Source organism: Ursus maritimus, unplaced genomic scaffold, assembly GCF_017311325.1.
Source record: "Ursus maritimus isolate PB19 unplaced genomic scaffold, ASM1731132v1 scaffold_17, whole genome shotgun sequence".
NCBI lineage: Eukaryota > Metazoa > Chordata > Mammalia > Carnivora > Ursidae > Ursus > Ursus maritimus.
The window spans coordinates 57,126,488-57,148,465 of NW_024424119.1; the positions used below are offsets into that span (position 1 = coordinate 57,126,488).

At 59.8% G+C, this 21,978-nt stretch overlaps 1 protein-coding gene across 1 annotated transcript in view; it reads right to left on the reverse strand.

The window, feature by feature from the left end:
- The window catches only part of SARDH (sarcosine dehydrogenase), a 58,753-nt gene that overhangs the window by 6,224 nt on the left and 30,551 nt on the right, over positions 1 to 21,978 (reverse strand). Inside the window, exons 14-18 of the mRNA XM_040632152.1 lie at positions 21,680 to 21,793; positions 15,933 to 16,080; positions 12,007 to 12,100; positions 1,106 to 1,268; positions 439 to 607 (exon numbers count right to left, since the gene is read on the reverse strand). Of these exons, the coding sequence (XP_040488086.1) occupies positions 439 to 607; positions 1,106 to 1,268; positions 12,007 to 12,100; positions 15,933 to 16,080; positions 21,680 to 21,793 (688 nt within the window). The remainder of the gene's footprint in view (positions 1 to 438; positions 608 to 1,105; positions 1,269 to 12,006; positions 12,101 to 15,932; positions 16,081 to 21,679; positions 21,794 to 21,978) is intronic.

Sequence of the window (21,978 nt, forward strand, 5' to 3'; positions counted from 1 at the left end):
TCCCTGCGGAGCCGTGGCGGGGCCGACACCAGCCTTGGTGCTGTCATTTCAGAGTCGCTGGGCCCCAGTGGGATCCAGAGACAGCACGGGCCCAGCTCCCGAGGACAGAGCCGAGCGACCTGCTCAAAGCCGCCCTGGGGGGCGTGGGTCCCTGCAGCATGGGCTCTCCTTCCTGTGGCTCAGTCAGCCTGTCCCCAGGCACCCAAGGTCTCCATCCGGAAGTGGGGAGGGTGGCCCCAGCCCGGACTTCCCCGCCCTCCACCCTCAGCAGCGGGGAGGATCGACTACAACATGGAGAGGTACCCACGCCGTGGCTGGGACGCTGGGCCCTCGGCCTGGATCCACCCCCACGGACGTGGCTCGGTGGCTCGGCGTCATGCCTTTCTCTTTCCAAAGCTGTGTTCGAGGAGGGAGGATGCAGGACCGTGGGCTACTCACTCATCCACCGTGAAGCAGAGCAGGCGTCGGCGGAGACCCTCGGCCCGCTGCTTCTCCAGGGCCTCCCGCCCCAGGAAGGGGACATCCGACTTGAGCTTGCAGGTGAAGGCCAAGCCTGCCTCCAGGGGACTGTCATCGGGGCGCAGGTCGGCGTGCCAGTGCCGGTAGCCTGTGGGGAGGAGAGCCCGGGCTCAGTGCCCAGCAGAGGTAGGGGACGGGCTCCTCCGAAGGCCTGGGGTGGGGGTGCATCCTCGCCTGCGGAAGGCCCCCTGGGCGAGCCCTCAGCCTCTGCACTGTCAGCTGAGGTGCTGGGGAGGCACCCGCGCAGCACTGCGCCATGTTCTTCAGACCTTCCAGGGAAGGCCGGGCGCTGACTCCCAGCCCAGCTCTGGCCCCGTCCTCACGAGGCCAGGCAAGCACCTCTCCCACTCACCCTCCAAGTACAGGTGTCAGAGACCCCAGCACCATCCCCAGGCCTGCGTGGAAGATCACGGTCACGGGCAGTGTAGGAAGGGTGCAGGGGTGGGGGTGCGGGCTGGGGAAGCAGGCATGACGGGGTAAGCGGGAAGCGGAGCAGGGACAGGAAAGAAGCGTGGGGGGACGACAGCCCCTGTTTGCAGCGTTGGCTCCCGGCGGCCCGCCGGCGCCGTGTGGCTCCCGCTCGCACCTTTCTCGATGCTCAGGGAGTCGATGGCCCGGTACCCAGCGTTGACGAGGCCGTGCTTGGCGCCCGCGGTCATCACAGCCTGGTACACAGGCACGCAGGCCGGCCTGGGCACATGTAGCTCCCAGCCCAGCTCCCCGACAAAGGAGAGTCTCATGGCCCGCACCTGGGGGGACAGGGCACGGCTCAGACGACCCAGGTCAAGGCCCAGCTGCCACTTACTGATGGACAGTCCCTACTGCCACCATTCTCATTAGCTGGCCCTGGGCCCAGGCCGGCGTGCCACTGAGGCATGGGGTCTCCAAGGACAGAGCTCCAGGCTCTGGCAATCTTTAAGGGGAAGAAGGGGTGTCAATGGGAGAAAGTAGACACACGGTTCCCAGGCCTCGACTCTTCTCAGTCACAGTGTGAGTGGCCTGGGGTGGCCGTACTGAACGACCACAGACTGCGGACTTAAAACAGCAGAAGTGTGCTGTCTCTCAGTTCTGGACGCTTGAAGCCCCACGTCAAGGTGTCCACAGGCTGTACTCCCTCCGGAAGCTAGAGGAGAGGGTCCTTCCTGCCTCTTCTTGCTTCTGGGGGCTGCAGGTGCTCCTTGCTTGTGGTCACTTCCCTTCATTCCCTGTGTCACATGGCTTCTCCTCTGTGTCTGTGTCTTCTCTACTTCTGTCTCTTATCAGGACACTTGTCACTGGAGTCGGGACCCAATCCTGATCCTGGATGATCCCATCTTAAGATTCTTACATTAACCCCACCTGCAAAGCTGGCAATTTCCAACTGAGGCCACACTCACAGGTTCTGGGCTGGGGCTGGGACGTAGACATCTGAGGCCACACTCACAGGTTCTGGGCTGGGGCTGGGACGTAGACATCTGTTTCGGAGTCCACCATTCAATCACCACAGTGACCTTGGTGGGGCCCCCGGACTCCCTCTGGCCTCCATTTCCTCCTGTGTAAATGGGGTCAGGAGACTGGCTTTGTCTGTTTCCAGAAGCTCTGTGGTGCGTCTGGGAGCCAGTTGCTGGGAGATCGGCGGCACAGCTCGTGCGTCACCACGGCTGTCCTCCGTGGGTTCAGAGGCGTCAAGAGGGGAAGCAGACAGGTGCTGAGTCATCCCCGTGACTGCTCCCCAGCCAGGTCGGCCTCAGCCAGTCGCTGGGCTCTGAAGACAGACACAGTCACTGTCCCCAGGACCCGAGTCTCAGAAGGACTCAGCCAGAAGCACAGGCCAGTGCTGTGGCCACCACGCCCAGGGTGGGCCAGTGCTGGGAAGGAAGGCCCCTGCAAGGTCGTGGAGTTTGCGGCTGCAGACAGGCCTTCCAGGAGAGCTGGGGCCGGGGCACAGAGCTGGAGCTGCACGTCGGGGAGGGCAGGACAGAAAGGCCGCAGCGGGGTTGGAAGGACCTTATCATCAGGCTGAGACATTTGCGAGAGTCACTTCAGCGAGGGCTGGGCCTCAGGGGCCCTCAAAGGACCATGGGCCCCCAACCCCACGGAGATGACAGTGCTGTTTACACAATGTCCCTGGGCTAAGCTCTGCACGCACGTTACGTCACTGGAGCCCTTCTTGGCCCACACGGTGGCGGAGACCAACGTAAATAACACCCCGGGGATGACGCCACCACAGAGGTGCCGTGCTCAGCCTGGGCACGCACATCTGATGGGCAGCGGGTCGCTGGGTGCGTGCGGCTGGCACACCTGCATACAAGGCTGGCGGCAGCACGACGCCCCGGCCAGGGACTTGTCCCACTCCGTCGGTGTGCTGGCATGTCATTTACATACCCAGGGACACGTGCCTGCTTCCCGCCCTTCAGGCAAGTCCTTGAGCCCAGTGTCCCCAGGTGAGGTCAGCCCCAGGACCGTCCTTGAAGTCCTTGAAACAAAAGGGACAAGGAGAGACCAGCAAAGTGCGGAGCTCACAGAGACGGAGGAGCTTATCCCATCACTGCCGTGAGAGGTAAGTCTGCTAGGGCAGCTCCGGCCGGATCCTGTCTACACAGGAGGGGGCGGAGGCCACTCTCCTGAACACAGACCCAGCTCCTTATAAATCTGACACTTTAATCACATTGCTGCCAAGGGGCTGGATTCTGAAAGCTTTTGAAACAGTGAACATTTGCTCTGAGTTGCCATTTGCCCAGGCCTCTCAAAAAACTCAAAATTGACACAGAAAATGTACTGTTGACATTTCCCTGCTTCCCTAGTGCAAGCCGTGGGCCCCTGACAAAGATTGCCTTGTCAACGGGGTTCTAATTTTAGACAGCCCATGCAGGAGCTTGGGGCTCAAAGCCAATCTCATTTTGAAACAGGAAAAATCATTTTTAAAGCTCACCCATTAATGGCCCAGGACTGCAGGTTCATGTCAGACACACGCTCCCAGTTAAGTGAGAGGGTCAGGCACTGGGGCTCAGTTTGAGTTCACCAGCAGGGTGGGATAGAGCCATCCCAGGCTCTTCCGCAGCTCCCGGGAGCCCCAGGAGGCCGGGGGCTGGCTGGCTTGGCTCTCCACTGCACCCGTGTGCTTGGACTCAGCACACAGTAGGTGCTAAAAAATACTTCCTGAATGATGGAGGAAAACAGGGGCAGATGGACTTCTGCTTCCGGCAAAGTGAGGGAAANNGTCTGGGGCAATTCCAGGCGGCTTTCTAAGTTCACAGAATTACTGGTTCTCGAGACATCCTGCATTTGTCTCCGCTAAAGCAGTGGAGTTGGGGGAGTCCTCATTTCTTCTGAGCAGGGACATGTAATAAAGGGGGAAAGCTGAGAATGAGGCTACCTGGAATATGGGCTCTGGGTCAGCTAGACCCATGTAGGTCAACCTCTCCCCACCTCCGTGCCCCCATCTGATAGATGGATGAGGCCAGTGCTTGCGGTCATCAAGTTCATGGGCAGCACTGTGCCTGACAGATACACAGTCATTTGCCAGTAAAGATCGGGTTGGATGGACTTTAAAAGCAAGCCCCAAACTGAGGCAAACCCCCTTGTGAAACAGAGCCCCTCTCTCTTACACAAGCCCTGGCTGGAGTCACAAGATCATGGAAGGTCATCAGGAAGGGCCTTAAAGCAGGTTTTATTTAAACCCTTTTCTCACCCCAAACTGCCCCCCCCGCCCCCAAATACTACTGGAATTAATAAACACATTCCGCGAGGTTGCAGGATATAAAATCAACATACAAAAATCAACAGCATTTTTCTACCTTAACAATGAACAATCCAAAATGGAAATTTTTTTCCAAAATTCCATTTATAATAGCATCAAAAAGAATAAGATAGTTAATAATAAACCTAACTATGGAGGTTAAAGATGGCTACACAGAAGACTACAAAACTTTGCCGAAAGAAATGAAAGACGATACAAGTAAAAGGAAAGACATCCCATGTTCATGGATTGGAAAACACTATCATTAAGATATCAATGCTACCCAAAGTGATGTACAGATTCAATGCATCCCTATCAAAATTCCAGGGGTACTTTTTGCAGAAATATAAAAACCCATCCTGGCATTCACAGGGAATCTCAAGGGACCTCAAAAAGCCAAAACAATCTTGAAGAAGAATAAGGCTGCAGGACTCTCAGTTCCTGATTTCATAACTTACTACAAAGCTCCCATAATCAAAACAGTGTGGTACTGGCATAAAAGCAGATGAATAAACCAGTGGAAGAGAAAAGAGAGCCCGGAAATAAACCTTCATGTATATGGTCGATATACAATTCAATTCAATAAGGCTGCTGAGACCACTCAACGGGAGAAGAGACAGTCTCTTTAACAAATGGTGCTGGGAAAACCGGATATCCACATGCGAAAGGATGAAATTGTACCCTTATCTTGCACCATATACAAATTTTAACTCGAAATGGATTAAAGACCTAAGTGTAAGTCCTAAAGCTATACAACTCCCAGGAGAAAATAGGGGAAAGCTTCACAACATTGGACTTGGCAACGACTTCTTGGATATGACACCAAAGGCACAGGCACCAAAAAGCAAAATCGGTCACACAGGACCACATCAAACACGAAAACTTCTGTGCATCAAAGGAAACAGCCAACAGTAAAAAGGCAACCTACAGAGTAGGAGAAAATATTTACGAATCATATATCTGATAAGGGGTTAATATCAAGAATACATAAAGAACTCCTACAACTCAACACCAACAAAACAAATAACCCGGCTAAGAAATGAGGAAAGGACTTGAACTGATATTTCTCCAAAGATGATATACAGATGACCAATAAGTATAACGAAAGGATGGTCATTACCACTAATCATTAGAGAAATGCAAATCAAAACCACAATGAGATATGACCTCATACCCATTAGGATGGCTACTATTAAAACAAAACAAAACAGAAAATAACCAGTGTTAGCAGGGATGTGGATAAATTTGAACCCTTAGGCCCAGCTGGTGCAACTGTTAGGGAAAACAGTGTGGGGTTCCTCAAAAAAACCTGAAAGAATGAACACATGTCCAACAATTCTACCTCTGGAGAGATGCCCCAAAGGATTGAAAGCAAAATGTGGAATAGATACTTGCCCACCCATGTTCACAGCAGTGTTATTCCCAATAGCTAAGAGGTGGACACAACCCAAGTACCCACTGACAGACGAACAGATAAACGAAATGGGGTCTATCCATACAATGGAATATTATTCAACTATTACAAGGAAGGAGATCCTGACACCTGCTACAACGTGGATGACCTTGAGGACGTGACGCTGCGTGAAATAAGCCAGACATGGAGACAAATCCTAATCCAAATTCCACTTACCTGGAATTAAATTAGTCAAACTCATAGAGACAGAAAGTCGACGGTTGGTTCCCAGGAGCTGGGTGGGGGAAGGATGAATGGGGGCTGTTGTTTAATGAGTATCGAGTTTCAGTTTTGCAAGATGAAGAATTTCTGGAAATCCTTTGAACAACAACGTGACTACAGTGAACACTGCTGAACCACATGCTTAAAGAAGGTTAAGATGGTGAAACCAGAACACCCTTTTCTCCATGGACGGGCGCCTAAAGCCCAGAGGGACTGGGTGATTTGCACTTTCTTGATGTTGGGGACACCAGGAGCAAGGGAGGGGCCAGCTGCCTACAAAAGCAGCAGGCACCACGGCGGCCGAGAGTGGGGGCTTGGGTTTAAATCTGAGTCTCCAGGTCACATCCCTAGAGACTGACCTCCGTCTGAGTCTCTTCTGCAAGCCCTGCATGATAATGGTATGTCCTTCAGACGCTCCCGGGGCACTCCACAGAATTGTGCCCATGGAACCCCAGCAGGGTGCTCGCCATCCGCGTGGCGGTCCTATGGGCATGCCCCCCGGGGGGGGGGTGCTCAGGGGAGAGCAGGCACTTGCTCCAGGCCCACTGAAGTCCTGGGAAATGTCTGCTCATCAGCTCCGGTGCCTGGGGTGTCCTTCTGTAGCATTTATCACTTTCCGTGGTGTAAACACTCCCACGCGGCCAATTTCAGGCCCCTGACAATTTCGCCACCGCTCACCAGTCTTCCTGCAGATCGCACTACCAGCTCTCCTGCTGGGACCAGCCCATCCCAGCCACTCAGAGGAAGCCTCTGGCTGGTGAGCGGCCGCGCGAGGGCTCAGCCAGGGTTTCCAATGGTAGCGCACGTGCGCAAAGCCGGGAGACACACGCTCCCTGCCCTAGACTGACTCACTTGACTATTTTTGGGTGGTTGGATTTCAGTAAAATTCTGGGCGCTCGGGTGTTAGTAAGATGTGATTCAGCAGCTTGAGCCCGTGCTTGGTGCCTCACCGCACCCCTGCCAGCTGTCCATGGACAGGACTTGAATCCGGGGAGATGCTGGGTCACCGCCTCGGCTCAGATCAAAGGCCACGCAGGTGCCCGGGGCAGGGGAGGCCACGTGGCTCCCGTGGGATGCCCTGGGCTCGTGCATCGCTAGAACAAGCCTGGAGTGTGCCTTTCTGGGTAAATACCGCGGGAGGGCTCAAGCAGATGTGCCCACAGACACAGGCCAGCATGTCCAACCTTTTCAGATCACATTAGCTCATGGCAGTTTTACAAGTTTCCAGGCATTCGGTTGTATAACAGCACCCCCGACACACCAGGCACGTCCTCCAACTCAGTGGTCTCTTAAATAAGGGAGGATCCCAGTGCCCCTGGAGGCAGGGGACGGGCAGGGATCCGAGCCCGGGCAGCCCTCTGCAGGGGTGTCGTGCCCCGAATCCACAGGAACTGGGAGGGGTGGGGGAGGTTGGCGACAGGCTCAAGGATCTTCAGGTTTCAATCCCCCTGGAGGCTCCCAAGACATCCTTGATGCTAATAACATTCTGCCAGTGGGATGTGCAATGCGTCCCGGTGGTGTGGTCCGGAAGGCTAGCGTGCACTGGTGGTGGTGGTAGAGTGAGGGAGGTAACGATGGTAATCAAGATGGTGGTGATGGTAGTCGGTGGGGGGCATGGTGGGGGGGGGTGGGGGGGTGGTGGGAATGGTAGGGAGAGTGGTGGGGATGATGGTGGTAGGGAGGGGGGTGGTAGGGAAGATAACTGGAAACTAATTTCCAAGAATAAGAATAAATAAAAGGTAAAATGTTCAAGTCACATGATGAGAACCTGACCCTCTCTAAGGATCTGAAAGCTCCATAGACTGTCCAACCCCCAGGGTTCCACTTCCGGGCCCCGGGAGTGCTGGATCGGCCACAGACCGTCCCGCTACACTCCGCAGTGGAAAGCACTCCTCCCAGCCCACCACCCCTGGAACCACAGGCTCCAAGCCACCAATCAGAGCGAGGGCTCGGCCCTGAGAAAGACGGCTGTCTGCCCCACAGAGCAAGGCAGGGCTGTCGAGTCAGAATACCCAGCATTCCCTGCAGAGAAAGGATGGAGTACTGCCCTGGAGGAATTTCTGGAATCTCCAGAGCTCAGGCCCCGGGGTCCCTCAGAGCCGTCCAAACTCACTCCAGCCACACCTTGACCTTACGCTTTCGTGGCAGGAAGACATCTCTGTCCCCCAGGGGACACCTTGAATGGGGGCTGCGGCCACATGGATTTCTCTCCTCTGCACCCATGGGAGCCACCCACAGCCGCCCGGCTTTCCAGAGCCACAGCCGACCTGCACAACGCGTGCGAAGTGACTTTAGGCAGCGGCGAAAACCCAGTTGGCAAATGCGGGCACCGTGAAGGCACAGGAGGCCGTGTGCGAGGCTCCGCAGGGAGGCCCGAGCCTCCAGCCGGCTGGGTGACCTGTGCAGGTGGGAGAACGTGGCCTCCTGAGCTCATCGAATCCTCCTGTGCCACAGCAAGCACTTCACGGCGTTCAGGAGAAGAAATGCAGTTTCCTTTTGACCCGAAATTAATTTTCAGAAGAAAATCACTTTATCGCAGTGCCTTGCGACGAGCTTGGGGCCCAGCGCTTGCTGCTTTCCAGAGGGGCCCCCTGTCCTGGGCCGAGGCGCCAGGAACACCATGTCTCCCCCGGTCACCACGCGGGAGAGCACTTCCCACCAGCAACCTTGCTGGCGTCGAGGCCAACATGTGGGAGGTAAGGACATCTGGTCAGTTGGCTGCCAAGGGGACAACTCTCCTCCACCCTTGTTCTTCCTCTAGGAATGCAAGGCTCATAGAACCTCGGGGCCCAAGCCTCCCGGGGTATCACTGCAAACCAAGGACACTGCTCGGCCGGGGTCATCTGTTGGCCGTGAGTGTGGGTCACAGCAGGCAGGCGCAGGGCCGTGCTCACCCACCCTCGGCCCGGGTGCAGTCTGGGCTCTGGCCCTCATCATTCCGTGCATTGCGACCAGGAGGCCTTGCCGGTCACACAGGCACACATTCCTCTCCTGCATCTGGTTGGCTGGGATCCAATCACCTCCCATCAGACTTGGCCCAGCCCACCCTCTGGCCCCAGCGCCTCTTCACACGGGGGGGACACGGCGCCAGGACGTGCTGAAGCCAGCACACGATATTATTTGGAGGATACGAAATCCCCCTTGGATTCAGAGAGCGTTCAGGCTGTCTGGACAGACTCACAAGACAGCCCAGAAAGGATTTCAGATATCATCTAGGTTTTGTGTTGCAGGTGGGGAAACCAAGGCCAGGAGAGGTGGTCCCAGAAGGCCGGGGTGGGACTAGAAGCCAGGCCTACAGGCCCCCAGCTCTGCTGAGCACCGGGGTGACTCTGCTCCTGACCCTTGGAGTCTATGCTGACCCAGCTCCCACCTTCCCGCCTGCCTGTGAGGCCGCCATAGGGGCTGGGCAGCCCAAGGCCCACAGCCTGTGGCCCTGCCCAGCAGATTTCCCCACCCCTCTTACTGGACAATGAATGGTGAAGCCCTTGTGCCTAGGCTTAGGACCACCCTGGAACGTGTGGTCTGGGCCACTTGGAGGTCAGCAAAACCCGTAACATCAACACCTTGGAAACTAAGACTTTGCTCCGTTTTGCCCACGTCTCCTTGGCCCTCGGGAGAAGGTGGTATCCGAGGCAGGATTCCGGAGCGTCTGGGCACCAACCGACCACACCCTTACCGCGTCCCATCCCGGATGCTCCTGCCTCCGCGGCCCTCATCCCCAGGAGCCGGGCCGCTGGGCCACCCGGGGACTCCTGGCCCCCTAGGGCAGGACAGGTCCTCCCAGCAGGCCACAGAGCAGACAGCAGTGACCTGACCTCCAGAGAGCAGCGGGGGGGGGGGGGGGGGGGAGGGATGAGAGGATGGGTGTGCGACGCTGAGCCAGGGTTCTGCACAAAGCTGCTTCAGCCGGGCACTTACCCAACTGCCCAGCCCCCTAGGGGCCCCACAGCACCCAAGGACAAGAACGCAGGACAGAGAATCCATGTGTTTGGAGATTGGCTGTTCTAAGGAGAGAGACGGCGGTGCCCTGGCCCTGGGGACTGGTTGGCACAGTCCCCTACAGGGAACCGCGATGCCCACCTAGCCGGGCAGGGGAGAGGAAGGAGTTTCTGCTGGCCACGCCGGGGCGTGTGTTCCTCTAGCCCTGCCAAGGGGGCCAGGGGGCAGGGGCATGGGGGACCCCGTCCCAGGGCAGAGCCCCTCCCCACTCAGCACAGGCACACTTGCTGACCAGCCGAGAGGCCCAAGTCACCATTCTTCCCCACCACCTTGTCATTCTCACATTGACTTGTCTTGCCGAGATTCCATTTGCCCTCCTGTGAGCAGACGCCAAGCCTCTCAACTCCCCTTCACACCTCCTGCAAGCCAGAACCCAGGCCCCATGGGGGCTCATGGCCCAGCAGCAGTCAGGGCCTGCTGGATGTCGCCTGGGGCCTGGGGTCACGCTGTGCCGCTTCCTCAAAACACCCACCCTCTCTGGTCCTGGCAGGCAGCTCTGCACCAAGGAGGCAGGAAGCAAGCTAGACAGAGACACCCACCCCCCCGCCCAGCTTCCTGTCCCTTAGCTCTCTCTGGAGAGGGAAGGCAGGAACAGAGCCCGGCCAGTGCTCCCCTGCTCTGCGGAGCTGCCTTTGTCCCCCACCCTCTCTGGCAGCCCCCTCGCAGACCTCAGGGCAGCACTGTTTCTTTGCTAACAGGACCTGGGCTGGTCCTGGAACTCCAGCCCCTCTGCGGGCCAGGATCCCAATCCTCACCAACATTCCCTGGCACGTTCCCCACCAAACCCCCGATGAACACGGGAGAAGTGGACAAGGAGAGGAGCCCCCCAGCCCAGCTGTCCATCCACGCGCCCTCGGACGGCCACGTCCGTTTCACTGACATGTATTTGTGTGCTTTCGTGTTTCGTTAGCTGAGGGCCTCAGGCAGTCCACCACCCTCCCTGAGCTCGGTTTCCTACATCGCGAGCTGCTGCAGGGCCTGGGTCGGCGCACCTGGCCATGACTGTTGCCAGCCTGACCGCCACGTGGGATAGTCACACACCAGCAGCTCTCCTTGGGGGAATCTGCTCCCTGGGGACACTTGGTCAAGTCTGGACACATTTTTGATTGTCACAGTTGGGGGTGCTCCTGGCATTGAATGGGTGGAGGTCAGGGATGCTGTCCTGGGACGAACGGGACAGCCTCTAACACGGACTATCTTCCCAAATGTCCAGAGTGCCGAGGCTGAGAAACCTTGTCATGGAACCCTCACATCGTGGGGAAGACGACATGGGGCACACGTGTGCCGTGTGCTCGGAGCAGCGCTTGGTGTCCGCATACCCCCAGCACACGGTGGCTGAGGGCACTTTGACTGCCCACTCCTCCCATTGGCCTCGGGGAGTCAGAACAGAGACCAGGACGCTTAACTTCCAATAAGGACGCGGAGGGAGGGACGGGCTGACCGGGAGCTGGCCCCGGCCTGGCCCCTTATCTCCAAGGAAGCTTCCAGCCAGAGTCGGGTCCAAGGGAGCCCTGACATCGTCCACCATTCCAGAAGCCTTGGGTCCCAGCACCTGGACTTTCTGGGGCTGGGGGCAGGGGGTGTGCACCCCCACCCCATGGAGCAGCCCCTCCTCTTCCCACACCCACAGCGCTGGGCGGGCAGGGGTGGGAGAACACTAGGGAAGGACAGGCGCCTCCTCAGAGGACAGGGGGCTCAGCGGTCCCCAGCCCTGTTGTTTCCGATGTGGCAGATGGAGTACACGCCATTCTGACTCGAGAGGCCCTGTGCCTCCAAGCTAGGAGTGGGACACTGTGGGCGGCTGTGCAGGGGGCAAGGCCAAGGCTGTGTTTCCTGGTGGAAGCCTGGGAGCAAGCCCCCCCAGCAGGTGCCAGGCACCGGGCAGACCACCGGGGGCTAGCCTGACCTGGACCCGTCACTCCTCTGAGCTCTGAACAGCCTGTGGGCGGGAACGTTTAGTGCCTACCTCATAGTGGGGGACGGAGGCTTAGGGAAGTCAACAGACTGGCCCAAGGGCACACAGGCTCCCAAGTCCGAGCCCCAGGCCCACTGCTGCTGCCCACGGCCCAGGAGACAGCAACCAGGTGGTACGTACCAGGTGCCCAGCGGCTCTCAGCAGCTTGTGGGTGGAGAACGGGAAAGCCTCATTGCTCAGGTCTGCGTCAAGCACCTCCTGGAGAATGGCCCGGCTGTGAGCAAGAAGAAAGTCAGTTAGTCAGTCAACAAACACTTGCTAAGCACTCCTGGGTGCAGACTCCGGGCCAGGAAGGCGTTTGGGATACACAGTGAGCAGGACGAGTCCCTGTCCTCGTAGGACAGACTGACAACAGACAGGGTATTCATAAAAGCACACCAAGATGAACACGAGCCAAAAATACAGTCCGCTAAAAAAGCCAGGAACAATGAGGGGGGTGGTGAGCCCGGACTGCATGGAGTCCAGACTGACATGAGCTCCTGGGGCAGTGACCTAGCCAGCTGACGCCCCCAGGTCCTACGGGCAGGAGGCTGGTTTGTGAGCTCCCTGAGAGCAGAGGTTGCTCTCCTCACCTCCCCCACCTGGCTGCCACAGAGTCCAGCTCTCATGCTAAACAGGTCACCTGAGACCTCGTTGGGCCCAAAGCTCTCAGTATCCATGGAAACCCTCACTTCCTGGGCACTGTGCCCCCTGGCCTCCCTCCAGGCCTTAGTTCACTCCTTGGTATACCACCCAGGTCCCCTGCCTGTTTAAGCCTTTGTCATCCTTCAGGTCTTGGCTCAGCTGCCACCTCCTCCAGGAAGCCCTCCCTGACTCCCTGAGTTTGGGTCAGGTGCCCTTTATGTGGGTTGCGAAGCTGTGACACATTTCCCGACAGGGCACTTCTCACATGGGTTGTACTTGCCCCCCCTCCCCAAACCAGGCACTCTGTGACAACCGGGCTCCTATCCCAACGTGCCTGGTACAGAGGGGCACACAGTAAATAGAACTGGTTGACAACAGCCCAGCTTTGCACCCCAGGGCAGTCTCCCCGTTGGCAGAAGACAGCCCCGCACAGAGGCACCAGCGGGTGCTGGGGCTGCAGGGGATCGCTGCTCAGAACGCTGCCCACCCTAATTGCACCCCCACGGTGCTGGAGCTGCCCACCCACGCCGGCCCGAGGTGCCCAGCGTGCTACAGTCTGCCAGCGCCTTATGTAACACACACCCCCGGCACCCACGTGGTGCCAGCCCCCAGAGAACCCATCCCCAGTCTTCCAGGAGCACGTCCTCTCTGCAGCCCTGGGGGCGGCCGGTGTCTTCCCAGCCTGTGTCCCTGCAGGGGAAGGAGCCTGGAGCTGCCGCTCGGGCTGAGGGTGTGAAGGGGCTCGGCAGCACTAGGGGCAGCTCCGGGCCCCAGTCTGGGGGGGCACAGGTCGGCTGAACGTGGGCTGGGGCCCCGGAGGTTGTCCCTCCACCAGGAAGGCAGCAGGTGGCGCTGGAGGGCCCGGGCCGGAGATGCAGGTTAGAGTCCTGGCTCCCCTACTCACCCCTCGCCCTCGCCCCATCCTCCATGGGGACAGCGATGCCGCGTCCCAGGGCCCTCGTGAACCATCAGTGAGAAATGGTGATGGCGATCATTCACTCCTGCACGGTCTCCACCAGCCACGCGTGGCCACTTGAGTTTAACTGAGCTAAAACTAAATATTCAGTCTGGCCAGACACGTGTCAAGGGCTCAAGGGCCACCTACAGCTTAGTGGCTATGGTACTGGAACATCCAATTACGGAACGTTTCCAGAGAGTTCTACTGGACAGCAGGTCACTGAGCGTAGCCCACAGCCCGGGTGCCATGCTACATGCTCTCCCCCGACAACTCCGAAGGTCTGGCCCCACCAGTGGTGCCGGAAAGGCTGACACCTGGGGCAGGAACGTGGGGCTGTTGTTGACGGAGAGGACACTCCGGGGCAGGAAGGTACGGAATGACCAGGGGGATGAGCTGCTGCCACCGGCGCCCGCCTGGAGCCACTTCTAATGAGGCAGACGAGGCTGGCCCATCCCCCTGGGGCCCTGCCTTGATCTAGCTGCCCGCACCCCTCCTCCCCTGCCCACCCGCCTCCCTCACACTAAAAATAGCCCACTGCTGGCTGAGGACACAGCGGCAAGGGAGCGGGGGCTTCCCCAGGGCCGGCCAGGACCCCCAGCCCCGTTCCATCCACAGACGGGAGCCGGCCGGCCCTGGGAGAGATGAAAACCAGCCCACAGGATCTCCAGGTTCCTCTCCTCCCTTCCTGGCTCCCACCCAGCCGTCCCGCAGATCACCCGCGAGTCCCCTGGAAGCACCACACTGCCGAACATAATGGTCAGTTTCTGTCCTGACCCCACTCAGACCCACTGACCCCTGGACGCAGCTCATCGCGCCCTCCTCGAAGTCCTGGCTTCTCTGGCCCCTGAGGCTTCTCACACACCTGCCGGCCTCCTCCCCAGCCCTTCATCAGAGACCCTGTTAAATCCTAAATCTGACCTTGTCTCTGCTCTGCTCCATCCCCCTCACTCGGAGAAACAGCCCCTGGACTTACAGGCTCTCACCTCCTCTGCTCTCCGAGTGCACTTCCAACTGCCCTGCTCTAGCCAGCCTCACTGCTTTTCCTCACACGCACGGGCACACCCCTCCCACAGGGCCTTTGCACCTGCTGCTTCCTCTGCCTGGAATACCGTCCCTCCAGAGAGCTCCAGGGCTTGACCATTTGCTCATCTGCTCTAGGGCTTTGCCCAAGTGTTCCCTTAGTGGATGTTGGTCAAACGCTTGACAGAAGCCGATCAACATTAAAGTACATGACCTACTCAGATTCCATACATTCGCTCAGCGAGCAGGTCCCGCCTGTCTGCCGCGCGCCCCTGGGCAACGCCCACACGAAAACAGCTACAACACAGACTGCGAGGGGAGGATGGCCCGTCCAGGACCCCGCTGGGGAGCTGCTGGCTTGGTCAGCTCTAGGGCACCAGGGAAAATGGACCCTGTGGCAGAGTCTGAGCGTGCAGCTCGGGGCCCACTCTTCCCGTCCCTCCCACTGCGACTCCGCAGCCAGCTGTTCCCGCCATTCTTCGGGAATACGCCCTTCCTTTGACACGTGCCCCTCTTCCCTGCCTCCACCGGCACCTCTCGGGTGTGGCAGGTCCACCACTCAAGAGGAGTCTCCCCAGCACTGATGCGTGCCCGGCTCTGGGGTCAGTGATAGAGCGCTGAGCTAGCTGTGCCGCCCTGGGCAAAGATCTCGACCTCTCTGTGCCTCTGTTTCTTCACCAAAAAGAACAAGAACCATTAGAACCACGTGCAAGGGCGACGATCTGTAGTTGCAGGAGAGGTGGGCACAGGGTTTGGCAAATCACAGGTGCCCACTTGCTGCCTGTTAACACGATCACCCCACTGCCCCCCCCCCAGGCCCTTCCCTGAAGCCCAGCCGGAGGGATCTTTCCAGAGCGCACAGCTGCTCGGGCTCCCCTTTGCCTCAGCCCCCTCTGTGGCTCCACGCGCAGCCTGCATCTGAGGACCTCGAGGGCTCTGGTGCCTCGTGGGTGGGCACACAGCTCGGCAAATACTTACAGAAGGAACGAATGACTGGCTCACCCATCCGCCAGCCTCATCAGCGGAGGGGATCACGGAGGCGTTTGGGCCCGGGGGGCAGTGGCCTCAGTTCCACACTCTTCTCAGCCCCAGCAGCAGCAGGGAGAACCCCAGCCGGGCTGTGCCCACTTCGCGATGGCATCAGTAACCCCCAGACTGTATCACCGACCCAAGGACACCCTCCCCCCCCCACACGGGCTCTTCTGTGACCCCCGAACCCTCAGATGCCGAGGCACCGAATGGTTGAGTCTGACGCTCCCATTAAGGGCTTTTCTGTATTCTAGTGCTGTGAAAACGATTTATCTGGCGTGGCGTCTCTGGGCTCACCAGAGCGTCTAGCGAGCCAGAACATCCCGTTCTGGACCGTCCGTGGTTCCGCCCACAGGGCCCGGTTGGAGGGACCCGGCTCAGGGTCCCGGGGGCTGTGCACCCCACCGCTCCTCACCTGGCCGGGCCCTGGACGCTGATCATGCCCAGGTCCTCGGAGCTGTCGATGAGCTGGCACCGGAACTTCTCATCCTGCAGCACCGCGCTGATGTGGGCCCAGTTGTGCTGCGCCACGGCCCCGCCCACGGCCAGGTAGTAGCCGTCCCCTGTGAGAGGAGCACCGGACTCAGGGCAGGGCGGCAGGACGGAGGGCGCGGGGGCAGCGAGACCTCCGGGTTGAGGAAACACTTGCTCTTTTCCAGAGAGCGAACAACACAAGGCGGAGTGCAGGGATCCTCCCGGGGGCCCGACTTCTCAGCGGGGGGCAGGGGTTGGGGGCCAGGGTGTAGGACCCTCGAGGGCTGCACATGCCAAGGGAGCACTTTTCTGGGAGCGTCTGAGGCTTTCACCCCCTTCTCAGAGGGCTCCTGATCCAGGAAAGGGGAAGAGCTCCCAACGCGGTCTCGCCCCGGTAGGTGCTGCTGCGGGTCCGTCTGCCATCAGGGCTGCGCAGCCGTGGGCGAGCCTCTTTTCCTCTCTGGCTCTCCTTTCATTCCACGGCCCCCTGGCCACTGGTCTCCGGGTCCCCCCTTGGCCATAGCAGGACTTGCTGGGGCCAGGTCCCGGGCTGGGCTTTATAGGCAATATCCCCTTGAGTCCCCCAGGAGGCTGACGCTCATCACCACCCCGGTGTCTCAGAAAAGGAGACTGAGGTTCATGGAGGTCACATGGTAGAAAATCAGACTCTGTCCAGCTCTGAGCCCACGGCCTGGGCCACACTGCCACCTGGGTAGGGGTGAATGGAGGGCAGCCCTCCTTGGCCCAGCATCCTGGGAGAGCCACTGCCCTGGGGAGCTGGGACCTGGGACAGCTGTGTGGCCTTGAGCCCATCACACAGCCTCTCTGAGCCTCTGTACTCTCATCTGCAACTGAGGGTCGACACACCTCATTGCAGGGATGCAGTGCCTGGGGCGGGCGGGCTCTCACTGGTCACTCCCCCCTCCCACCTCCGGGAGGAACCAGGGGAGGTGGGCCTGGGGATGGGGGCCTCCTTCATCTCAGCTCTCTCGGTACCTCCCCTCGCATCCTGCCTCTCTCCTTCCTTCCTCGTTAATTCCTGCAGGGCCCCCAGCCTCAGAGCAGGGGTGCCCGGGCGATCCCGGAGCTCCCGGCCGCTTCTCCGTCTGTACAGCGGGAGTGCGACTGGAGCTGTGGCCTCCCGGCCCCGTGTACATAGCCACCGTCGGAGGGGCCCCAGGGAGGGGCCCAGAGCCAGGAGCAGGGCTGCTTCTGCCCTGGGAGGCCTCCTCTTCTCGGGGTCCTGCGTGGCAGCCGCTTCTCTTGGCCCTGGACAATGTCGTCTCTGGGCATCTGCCCGCAGGCCCAGCGCCACCCCCGACCCGTGCATAGCTAGTGGGCACTGGTGGAGATGGCCAGGGGGCTCCTGAGGTTGGAAGATCCTCCGAAGTGCCCTTCTCTGGCCCTTCTCAGGGGCTCCCCCACCACTGTGGTACAGCGCCCCACCATAATTAAAAAGTAGGCAAAGGAGGGTGCCACTGGTGGCCAAGGCTGGGGAGGGAGGGGCACCGGGCCTCTCTTCCCCGCCAAGAGCACCTGCTGGCGGGGCTCCCAGGGGAGGCTCCTGGGCTGGGCTGGGCGCCACCAATGGAAGCTTGGCACAGGGGCCCTCTTCCCTCTCCAACCCCGCAGGGGAAGGAGCAGAAGAAGGGGCTGCGGTCCCCCCCATCCAGGCGAGCCCTGGGATGTTGCTGAACTTGGCACCCCATGTGCTCTGTGCTCTTCTGCTCCTGTAACCCTGCTGCCCATCCAGATCCAGCTCAGAGGCCTTAGCCTCCGGGAAGCCCCCCCTGACTACCACAGCTACAGGCACTTCTTGGCAAATGGCTGGACCTGGGGGTCACCCGCAGCCCTGCTCTCTCCTTCATCCCCATATCCCAAAGCCGCCTCGGAGCCCCTTCTCTCCGCGCCCATGGCTGTGGCCCGCCCAAGCTGCAGCACCTCGGGCCTGCAGGGCTGGCTCCATCCCCTCCTGGCCCCAGCCTCCAATGCCATGCCAGCCCAACCTCACCACCTCCTGCCCTCACTGCTGCGGCCCTCAGGATGGTCCCAAAGTGTCCCCCTGGCTCGTCAGAGCCTGCCCTGTGACCCCTGCCCCCTCACAAGGCACTGGGTTCTGATCTACTTGGCTCTACTCTTGGGCCAGGACACATCCTCATCCAGGCCCTCCCACTCACCAGCGCCTTGCAGGACCTGAGCCACTCCTCCTCACCTTCCTGGACCCAGCTCAAACATCCTTTCCTCCAGGAAGCCCATTTACCCCACCCCAACCCTGCAGAACACCTCCACCAGCTCCCCGCAGTGGCCTGCCCCCTTGCCTGTGTCCACCCCACAATCTCCCTCCAGCCAGGACCATACCCTGTACGTACATTTGCACCCTTTGGACCATGGGGCTGGGCAGAAAGTGCTGCTCCCCAAATCCCTACCACATACCCCTTTGGGGACACTTCACAGGGACACTACCCACCCCCAGGAGGACCCTGTCTTGGGAAACACATAGGTCTTGGCACCAGACCAGCCTGGCCCAGGGGCGGTTCTGTGACTCACTGGCCTCAATCCTTACTTGTTGGAGCCTGTTTTCTCATCTGTAAGGTGGGCAGAGCCACACCCACCCCCGTCGGGCGGCTGAGAGCATCCACTGGTAAAAAATCTACTGGCTAGGTGATCACATCTCCTCTCTTCCTCTTTTCTCTTAAAACCGATAAGCACAAAGGGAGACAGAAGCCAAAAAGACAAGTCAGCCCCCAAAGGGCCCCCACACCCCACACCGTCCCTGGGCTGGGGACTCTTACAGGACATTGGAATTCCGACAGCGTCCTCTGCTCCGGCCCCGACACACGCTGTGACTCTCTGAAGCCACCCGCGGCCCCTCCCCGGAGGACGTGAGTTACTGGGGCCACCCGTGCCAGAGAGGTGGCCGCGGCTGGAACGGACATTTTCTGGGCAGCTGTCCCTCATCGAAGACCCAAAGTGCTGGGTCCTGAGACCACAGTCAGCCCAGCTCGGGGCCCAGCCTGCAAGCGGACGTGGCAGAGAGGGCAGTCAGCGGGCACAGACCGGGGGCTCGGGCTCCAGCCGGGGAGTTGGGGGCTGAAGATTTTATTTTCTATTTTTCGGTATTGTTGAGATGCCTCCTACGAGCACGTTTTCCTTTTGTGATATAAAAGATCAAATGAGACCACGTGTAGGATTGACAGCTGCTTTGCACACAAGCTCGATCGAATGCAAATCACCACCCCTTGACTTAATGGTGGTCTGACGTAACAGGTATAATTAACCCCCGGCTAAAACATGCATATTGAAAGTCATGCATATTCATAGCAGGAACGGTACAGTTTTTAAGGCTGAAAATAAAAGTCCGCACGCCGCCGTTTTTCTCGTGTTTGGCCGTGTCCCCGGGCCCGTCAGCACGCTCCAGAGCCTCCCGGGGTATGACGCAGGCATCCTCGTGCCTCCCTCGCCATGCACACTTCCACTGGCAGGCCGAGCCCAGAGCCCTCCCTCCCCCCCTCCTTCCCAGGAGAACTTGGAGGTGCCAGAGTCTAGGAAAAACACCTCCCGAAGCATCAGCGCCTTTCCCTTCCCTCTGCCCCAGAGCCTGCGCTCCCCCAGCCCTGGCAAGGCAGGAGCTCCCCAAACCCTCAGGGCCAGGAATCCACCAGAATCATCCCAAAAGGCATTCCGTGGGTGCAACCTTGGGCAGTGGCTCAGTTTACAAAGTGCTTTCACTACAGCTCCCCATTGAGGGAATTGGTGAGGTCCCCATTCTCCAGATGGAGAAACTGAGGCTCAGAGTGGTGGGCCTCAGAGTCAGGCAGTGGCAGGGCCTGGCCCAGGATTTCCGTGGACCCTCGGCACCCTCAGTGGGGCCCGTCTGCCCTGCACCCGCAGCTCCACGGGCTCTGCGAGGATGGCAGCTACGTCTGTCAGGGCCTCCCCTCTCCTTGGGGGCGAAGGCCACACAAAACTCCCACCAGCCCTTCTCCAAATAGCCCCTGCTGACCTCTCCACCCAGCTCTTTCCAGCCACCTTTCAGGCCAGACATCACCTCCTCCAGGAAGCCTTCCTCATCCTGGCTCAGTTACTTTGCATAGCCTCCATAGTCCTGCTCTTTTCCATCCCAGTGTTCTAATGGTCTCCTCCCGGCCCGTCGGCCCATACGGTGGTCTGTCCATACCATGAGATCCTGGAGGCCCAGCAGACTCCTTCAGCCCCAGCCTCTGCCGTCTACCTGCATGTGTCTGAGGGTAAAGGCTCCGTGCGTGCGTGCGAGCACCGGGGGAAGGAAGGGGTGGATGAGCTCATTCACAAAGCACACCTGCTCTCACTGAGACCGCTGCCTTCCTGACTTCTGCACCAGCAGTGGCGGGGGGCAGGGGCCCCCAAGCCCTACTTGCCCCTGTAAGACTGCTCCCTCGCGCTCCAGCCTCCAGCTCGCCAGTGCTACTCCATGACACTCCGATTCCAGCAGCCACCCCAGAGGCCCAGGAGTCCCACCCACCCTCAGCCCGCGAAGCCACCCCAAAGGACTCGGTGGCCAGCAAGGTAAACTTGTCCCACCACCCCTGCTCCCCACCAGAAACACAAACTCCATGCAGGCCAGAACCTTCTCGGGTGGGTTCACGGCCACGTGACGTTCTTGGTGCCTCAGGCCAGCACGCAGTGAGCGCTCAGGAACTGGTACTGAACTCATGCGCCTGCCTGACTCAAGCGAGCCTCCTTCTCGCTCCGCCTCCCTCCCCCAGCGCCCAGGCCAGAGCGCGCTCGCCCATGCCGGGGACCCTGACCGAGTCCACAGAGACACAACTGCATTTGTCGGCAGCACAGAGCCAGGTCCGGAGCCAGGGGGCTGCCAGCTTCTCTGAACGGGCCGAGCACTTTCAGCCCACTGACCCCTGCCCCGGATGGCACAGTCAGCCACACGGAAACTATACAGTTGACGCCTTTCTCCTCTGCAACTCCAGTCTCTCAGAGGTGGCAACGGGGCCCCTTCCTGGAGAAAGAGGGTGCCTCCCACTCTGCAAATCTCAGCCATCTCGCGTCTTCCCTAGCAGAGACTGTTACAGGACTGGAGACGAGATCGCTCCCGCGAGAACCAGGGCAGGGGAGCGGTGGAGAGTTGAAGCGATGGGAAGCAGATCTAGCCCAGTGCAGCAGTCAGTCGGGGCCGTGCAGACAGGGAAGACAGGTACTGAGCTAACTGTTGCTGGAGGCATGCAAGCAAATGCGAAGAGACTACAGGGGGCAACCCAGTAGCAGCTGTAGCACTGAACTGCCTGTCTTCTAAGAACTGACCCCAGCCTGAGTCGGGATCCCGCAGAGATGGAAGTCGACTCCGCACGCACGGAGGCTAGTGGCAGGAAGGAGGTAATACCCCCAAGTGGGAGGCACGGCCTTCTCCCCGGCGCACTCTGCTCTGGCCGGACGAGCCGAGCCCACCCACGGTGTGGCTGCCCCGGAACACTGCAGGACGGACGCGTTCAAAGACACACTCGCGGAGCACTCGGAGCCCAGCGTCACGGCCTGAACAGAGCCGACGTTCAGCCCGAACCAAGACCTCTCACCTCCCGCGGCTGCCGCGAGCACAGCAGGTACGCGCGGAGCAGCCCCCGCAGCCCCGGCCTGTCCGTGGCCAGCAGCAGCCACGGGCCATGGCTCGGCTCAGCCCGCGGGGCGGGCGTCTCTTACCTTCAAAGGCAGGGGCCAGGGCGGAGGCCTGGGGGCTGGGGGCCAGGCGGCTGACGGTCAGGTCGCTCTCCGTGCCGCCCCTGTGGTTCAGCAGGCAGGTGTATACCGTCGAGCCTGGGGCAGGAGGAAGGTGCAGAGTGCGGGAGCCGCTCGGCCCGGCGGCCCAGAGAGGGACGGGCAGGTCACCCAGCACCGCCATCCCCTGAGGAGGGAGGGTCGTGAGTGGAGCTTCTTTCTTCTTGAAATGCCTCGAGCCGGGAGCCGGACTCCCCCCCCCCCCCCCCCCCCCCCCCCCCCCC